This window comes from Apteryx mantelli, chromosome 1 (genome assembly GCF_036417845.1).
Source record: "Apteryx mantelli isolate bAptMan1 chromosome 1, bAptMan1.hap1, whole genome shotgun sequence".
Lineage (NCBI taxonomy): Eukaryota > Metazoa > Chordata > Aves > Apterygiformes > Apterygidae > Apteryx > Apteryx mantelli.
The window spans coordinates 103,824,442-103,831,774 of NC_089978.1; the positions used below are offsets into that span (position 1 = coordinate 103,824,442).

The 7,333-nt window shown below is 42.7% G+C and overlaps 1 protein-coding gene across 1 annotated transcript; it reads left to right on the forward strand.

Moving 5' to 3' along the window:
• Nucleotides 1–274: 274 nt before the first annotated feature.
• On the forward strand, nt 275–1,037 carry C1H21orf140 (chromosome 1 C21orf140 homolog). Its single transcript, XM_013955285.2, is given in 2 exon segments — nt 275–412; nt 414–1,037. Coding segments are annotated over 2 exon segments (762 nt in total).
• The last annotated feature ends 6,296 nt before the right edge of the window (nt 1,038–7,333 follow it).

The following is a 7,333-nucleotide window of genomic DNA, read 5'->3' on the forward strand; positions in this document are numbered from 1 at the left end:
CAGGGCCTGAGAAGCTCACCCAGCACTCCAAGAGGGGAATCATGATATTTAAGATGAGCCACATCCTGATGTGAGAAGCCCTGAGCTGCAAAATTACAGTCTACTCAGCCTGATGGGGCTATTGTTTTCCGAGACACCCGCGTTTTGATCAGCCATCTGGAACCCATGGCGCTCATTGGTTGTGACACGGCTGGCGGGTAGCAGGGCTTGTTATGAGCTCATCGATTTCCGTATCCTTCTCCTCAGAACCTCATGGCCTTCTCGGGACACCAACATGCAGCGCTTTGCAAATCCGCTTCTCAGGCAGGTCATCCACAGAGGCTACTTTGATGCTGCTTCACAGACGCTGTGCCTGCAATATTTAAGAGCTCTGCGGACGCTGCAGCTTAAGAGCTTCAACACCGTTTTTTTTAGGAGAAACAGATATTCCAGAAAGCCTTGTAACAGGAGATAAAACAGCTGAGGAAGATAGCCTGAGCTGGCCAATATGGACACTTGCTCATGCTGGCAGCAGCCAAGGGTGGGTGCCTTGGAGGTACAGACTGCTGTTAAGAGATAAACTGTCCATCAGTTGGCAGGAGGCCATCTTTCAGGAGTTATGTGATTCTCTGACTCTGTCCTATGGGAAATGTGTAATTGTGACAAGGGACAAAAGGAAGCCAATGCGTGTGGGGACAAAAGAATTCAAGTATCAGGAGACGGGAACTCAGCCTCCAGTCCCACCAGTCATCTACATGTCCAGCATTAAGTGTTGCCCTGAAATTGCTAGAGCCAATGGCCATGAGCTTCTTGCTCTGACTTCATCCTACAGCTATCTCTATCCTATGGATGTTGCCTGGTCTTCTTTGAAATGGTTTATTATAAACAACAGGCAGGGCTTTGCCCTGAGGTCTATTGAGAGGACCTATTCCTATAGGTGTATCCTCTTCAGTGACTTAATTATGAAAGGAATAGAGAAGATGACTCCAAGCAAATGGAAGGTAGCGATTAACAAAGTGAAGAGATGGGAGAACTACTGCCTGGACACATTTTCTTAAATGGGTCTTCCTGCAGACAATCCTCAAAGGTGCCTTGACTGATTTTTAATCACTCAGCCTGTTCCAGCCTTGCCAAGCCCTTTCCTTCAAAGGATGCGAACCTAAAACACACCCATCAATAGTTCTAATAAAAGAGGACATTTTAAATATGAATGTTAAGTTTTAGATGCATTGCAGGACTAGGTTGGTATGTGTTACACTTGCACTGGGAAGGGACAGTTAATTTGCTTTATTACAACAATGGGTTCAGAACATGCCCAGGATTGAGTTAGTCTGACTTCTGGATAAATTCCCCTATTGTGGAAATCATGAGACCTAGCCACAGACAAAAATACCCTGAATTTTGAGGAAAATTGGACTGCAAACTGAATTCTGCAGGTCAGTCCTGTCTTTGATCCGAATGGATGGAATTTCCCGATAAGATAGGTATTAACATCTGATAACAGCTCAATAGTCCATTTTGCCTAGTACCTTGCTTCTAACAATGGTCAGCAATAAATGTTACAATGAAAGGTAGAAGAAATTATGTTAAAAAGAAAGTTCCTTTCTAAGGGCTATCAATCAGTAGTTGGTTCAGGCTCTAAAGCATGAAGAGTTCAGTCTCTTAGGACAAAATATGGCATCGATCGCTGGAGATTTTCTTTATCCATGACATTGATGCACTCTTGTTTGGGTCCTACTGGGCACTGAGATGTAATGATTTCTCATGGAACTGAGTTCAAAAGATTATTTATGAGTGATGCAAAGCAGTATTTCTTAACATCAGTTTTAAATGAATTACTTTTCAAGTTCATTGTACATTCTGTTGTTTTTATAAAGTTTTTCTCTATGTGGCTCAATACTTTGTATGTGTTTATTGTGTACTTCTATTACAGAGAATCAAAACCATAAAAATATAAAAGAAATAAGTTATGAGATGATTCACAGGCTTACTAAAACATCTCAATACACTGAGAAAAGCCTGTGCTGTTTTTCTAGTATGCGTGGAAACCATCTAAAAGAGCACTGTGATTTGGTGTGGCAAAGATGTATCTAATAAGGGAGTCTCCTTTACCTTCAGAAGAATTGGTGCATGTAATTCTCTAGAGCTGAGACGTGAATATACAGAGACAAATAACCATCTCTTCTCAGCTTTGTATGCATCAGCCAAAAATGTCTGCTCATTTTTTACAAAGACAGAAGCAGCAGGGAACGGAAAATTAAGTGCTTCAATTGCAGGGCAGAAAGAGTGGGGGGAAAAAAGGGAGAGGGGTTGGAGAGGGGCAGGAATGCTTTTATTGTCCTGGTGTCATGGCCCTGAATACAATTTCACACTGTTTTGAAGCAGCAATTGCTTCACTAAATGTCAATGAAGTGGTGTGAAACCATCCTGAGAAGAGAAATAGGTCCAGTGCCTCTTTATCACAAGGGTAGACGATAATTGCACAGTAGCTTGGTTTTCTGAAGAAACAAATGATTCACAGCCCACTTTCACAATGAGTCTGTCTGTCTTCACCCAATGACACTGCACTATACTGTTGGCATAAAGCTATAGAGAACCAGCAGTGAACTAATTGCAACCCTAGTCACACCAGCACAAAGCTAGTGGCGTCATTGCTCCAGTCTGGATTTACATAAAGAAGAGTGAGGCCAGAACCCGAACTGAACAGAGTCTCAGACTGCTTCCTCATCACAGCTCAGCCTTACCAGTCTCTTCTACCACTTGCTTGCACAATTGTGAGTTTAGCGCCAAATTGCAACACTTTCATCCATTGCTAGGGTGTGCCTTACGCCATCAGTAATTCTCAGTGAAGTCAGTGGTACTATATACAGAATCACCTGCTTTCCAATCATTTTTAGCAATAAGAAATCATAAGGAAGTAGTTTATCGCACAGGAATTTAACAGTCTTTCCTATTTTGTATTCTTTGCTAGAATGAGGGTGAAGTCTTCATGGAAAGAAGAATGAGGAAAGAGGAGGTGTTTGGTGCCATATCTCCCAGAGAGCAAGGGGAAAACATCCTTTTCCTGCAAAGGACTCTTGGTTTGGGAAGGTCTCTCTAAGCACCTTGACTCTTTCCAGCCTTCTGCTTGAAGGTTGAGGGCTGGTGAACCTTTTCTACCCAGTCCTATGTATATGGAAACCTGTGGGCAGAAAAAGAAGCGAGTCTGAAATAAAACGAACTTCAGTATTTTTTACAAACTCCTCCAAGATGAGTCCCCTACTTCCTTCCTCCATCCCCCTTTGCTGCTGCATAAGGGTAATTACAAATCATGTTTTCTACAAAACTTTGCAATCCTTTGTACTGAAGAAAAATATTGTGGCTCATACAGTTCTGACTCAACTGGTAATTTAGGATGACAAGCAATTCCTTTAACATGTGACTAAACATTCTAATAGGAGGATGTTACCAGATCACATGTGCCTAATTCAAGAGCATCTGAAATAGCATGCATGAGTCTAATATCTTCTTGGTAGGATGTTAAATAGCTATTATTTTATTAGGTTTGCTAGCAACAGCTCTTGTAGTGAGGTCCACTATACCTGACCATGGCAGGATGTCAAAGCAAGTAATCTTTGTTCCTGCTCCCAGCTCTCTGTGTGACTGAGATGCATCACTAGAATAAAATAATCAAAATAGCTTTGCATAAAGAGGAGAGGCAGATGCAAATGTGTATGTTGATGAAACAAGCTTTAACAGATGTTCCTCTGCTCTAAGCTAGCTGGAATGCAAATCACCTGAATTTACATGACATATCATTGACTAATTACTTCTAAAACCATTTCCAAGCCTTGTCTTCATGAAAGAAGACATTCATTTTCCTCCAGTTCATGAAGCAGGGCTGTAATGATTGGTTCAATGCAGTTCCTTCCCTATTTTCAGGTTCTCTGTTTTAACATTGTGCTGCAACCCAGGGTGAAGACAGGGCAAATGCACTTGGGCCAAGAGCCTAGAGAAGCCTGAGTTGGGGATATAAGATGGTGAGACACAAGGAGTGAGCTCCAGTGACTGAGTAGGCAGAGCAGGGCCCACTCCGTGTTGTGCACAAGAACAGAGAAGGATGACCAGGTAATGGAAGGACAACCAACAGCTTTCAAAGCCCAGCCTATGTCTCCATGAACTTGTTCCTTGAAATTTTGTGCTGCAGTGATCACGTGAAGGAGGTATGGGGAGAAAGGCACAGAGGAAAGAAGGAGGGATAACGGGACAATATTCTACATAAGAAATGCAGAAGAAAACTGTTCTAGAAAACAAATACACATAAGGGCCAGGCTCATTTGTGTGACTGAAACTCCACCTAACTCTCAGTGTCTAACTTTTCTTGTTGGTTAGCTCTAAACTTTCTCAAACCAATGAGAAACATTAAGCCAGGAACTTAGTCTGAATTTAGGCCAGAGGAACATGACTCATAGCATATCAAAAAAAAAAAATAGGACTGGAAAAGTGTCACACCAATAGAAGATGAGGCATTAGAGAGCAAAAACAACCAATATGAAGAAGAAAGTAAAAAAAAAAAAGCTAATAAAAAAAGGATAGTCACCCATAGTATGCTTCTAGTAATTGATACAGAGCAGCTGTATACATTCTTTGTTCTGTAAAACTGACTGATCAGAGTCTGTGGAGCAACAGTCCTTTCAATTCATGGCACTCTGGTGAGGTACACCCTTTGATGCCATTACTTTGATGCCAGATGTGGACTGTGGGACAATTGGGCCTGGGGAAGGTTGACACAAGAGGTGTATGTTGGCTCAGTCTACTGACTTCTCCCATGACAGAGCTGGAAGTGGGGGATAGGAGGGTTTGTCCAAATGTTTCTCTTTGGTCAGAGTGTGTTGAGAGCTGCTAGGTTGGCGGAAAAAACAGCCAGTTGTCCCTGCTGAGTAGGAGAGTTGGGATCAGGGAGGGCTGTGAAGGGCTCTGCCCCAGACAGAGCATTTGCAGTGTCTTTACTGAGAAAAGCAAGAAAAAACAGCTGAAATAGCTGATCCCCAAGAAGAGAAATGAGGAAAGAAATGCTAGAAATAGTTGTCTGTATCTGAGGCTGTTAGAGCTGATGACCTGAGCCCTAAACAATATTTAGCTGCCTGACTTGCAGCAAAATGCCCTAGAGCAGCATGGGGTTGTGGCACAGCTGGTAGAGCGCCTGTGTGCAACAACAGATGAGAGATACCAGCTGCCCCAGGAAGCACTCAGGTTTTCCTAACTGGCAATCCCATCTTGAAGTCAGCATTGTACAGCTTCAGCAGTGTGCTAGACTCTGCCACAGCCCTGGAGTGCAGAAATGAGGAGCTTCGCAGAGCAGGCCCTGAAACAAGTCTTGCTCTCAGACAGGAGCAGGACTGCAGCTGTCCCTGCCCCGGGCACTGCTTGGGTGAGTGCTGGCTTCCTCCAGCACCAAAGATGCTGTTGCATTGCAGGTGAAAGTCTCACGGCCTTCAGACTAAAAGGTATTTCATGCCTCTGTAAAGGTTCATTTGGGCTAAAGCGTAAAATGGTTAACAAGAAAACATTCCTGCTGAGCTCTTCTTCACTTTCCTTCACTTTAAGGACTAGAGATACTCGGCAACCACTGAGCTCCTTCCAGCTGGAAGAGCCCTATTTAAGCAGACACTTAAGTCCTCTCAGAAGCAGGGCAATGTTTACTGCTTTCCTTACAATTTCAACAGCTACTTTCTTTATTACTATGCAAGGATTTCTGCTTTTCTTTAAAAACATATGGCCTTCATGTCAGTAGAAGAAAGCCTAAAGATGCAAACACTAAATGTTTAAAAGCCAATAATCCTTTTATTTTTTCAGTCTTCAACACTTGGCGTTGGTGACAATGACAACATCTGATAGTGAAAGACCTGGGTGAATGAGGTATTGTGTAAGGTTAAGTTCCCCATCTTTACAACATGAGTATTTTTTTTTTTTCAAAGAGAATAATTTTATGGAAGGGAGAAGGAGAGAAGTTGTAGGTCTGTAGTCACCAGAACAGTGTGATCTGGCTCGCTTTCTGGGATGAGAACATCTATAAAAGAACCCCATGTAGATTCCCTGCCGTCTAAAAAGCTCCAAACTCATACACACTGCACATGTCAAGGCTCTCTCTTCTTGCTGTCTCCTCCCACTTGCAGAAACTCAGTTGAACTGAATTCTTTATTCCTCTTTTAAGCTTGCCTGGACTGATTGCATGAAACTTCTTTCTGTAAGAAACCAGGCTTCAAGGTCCCCAACTGGTTTCTGAAAGAGAAACTGAAACAAACCTGAGCTGCTGTCTCCCCCCAGTGTCAGCATATTTTCTTGTTCAAGCCTACAGCTTCAGCACAGAGGACACTTGGGGTTGAGGGAACCTGCTGTAACCCACACAGTGAAAGGGAACATGGGCATGTTCTCCTTCCCAATTGCCTTTCATAGCATAGATCAGACCTGTACCCTGATATATCAGAGAAGAGAAACTGGTGCAGATTTCAGAACAAATATAATCTCTTTATTTTGAAAGCTCTAGGATACCAGCCTGCTGCGACACCCAGTAAAAGCTCTGTGGGTGGTTTATGCTGTAGCACTGCTCTAAAGTTAAGGAAAAAAGCAGCCAACTTGGACCAAATTTGGAGTCATAAACATACAAAGAGGTTTCCTCATCTGGCTGTAGAGGGAAAGAGAGGGTGATGGAGAGGAGACTGACTAGGAGACTGCCTCCTCATAGCTATTTTCTCTCTGTGTTCAAGCCACCAAAAAAAAAGAGGCTTCTTGTGTTAATTCCCTTCTTTCACACATTTGGCAATTAGGGTCCCCAGATTTTAATGCCGGTCTTGATTGTTTTGGGTGCTAAGTGATACTAAACTGCATTGACACTAAATTACTTCCTTTAAAAGGAGACTGTGTACCTCTGATTCTGCGTACAGAGCAGCTCTATTGAAGGGGAGAATACCTCTGCTTTCAGTTTAGAAAATAAAAAAAGCACATTCTTACTATTGGTCTAGAAATTTTACTCTTGGATGGGAGTCTGAAAAATCTAGATTGGGACCAGTATGCAAAGACAACGCTGGACTGCATGGAGCCAACATGTTGCTTGCTTTTGAAACTAATGGACGCTACACAGGCCTGACAATGTCTTTTTAAGGTTTGGGCCATGTGGCTTAGGTAAGCGTCTTGGTGTGTTTCCCTCAATGGCTGCTTAATGGAGGTGGTTAGCAGAGTCTAACTGAACACAGCAGAGCCATTTAATTAAATTACCATTCAATTCCATGTTTGCATACACAGATGACTGCTGAGACAGCAGAGGGAAACTGCTTTTTTATGATGGCACTAGTTTTCTAGCCAGACAATCCTGAGA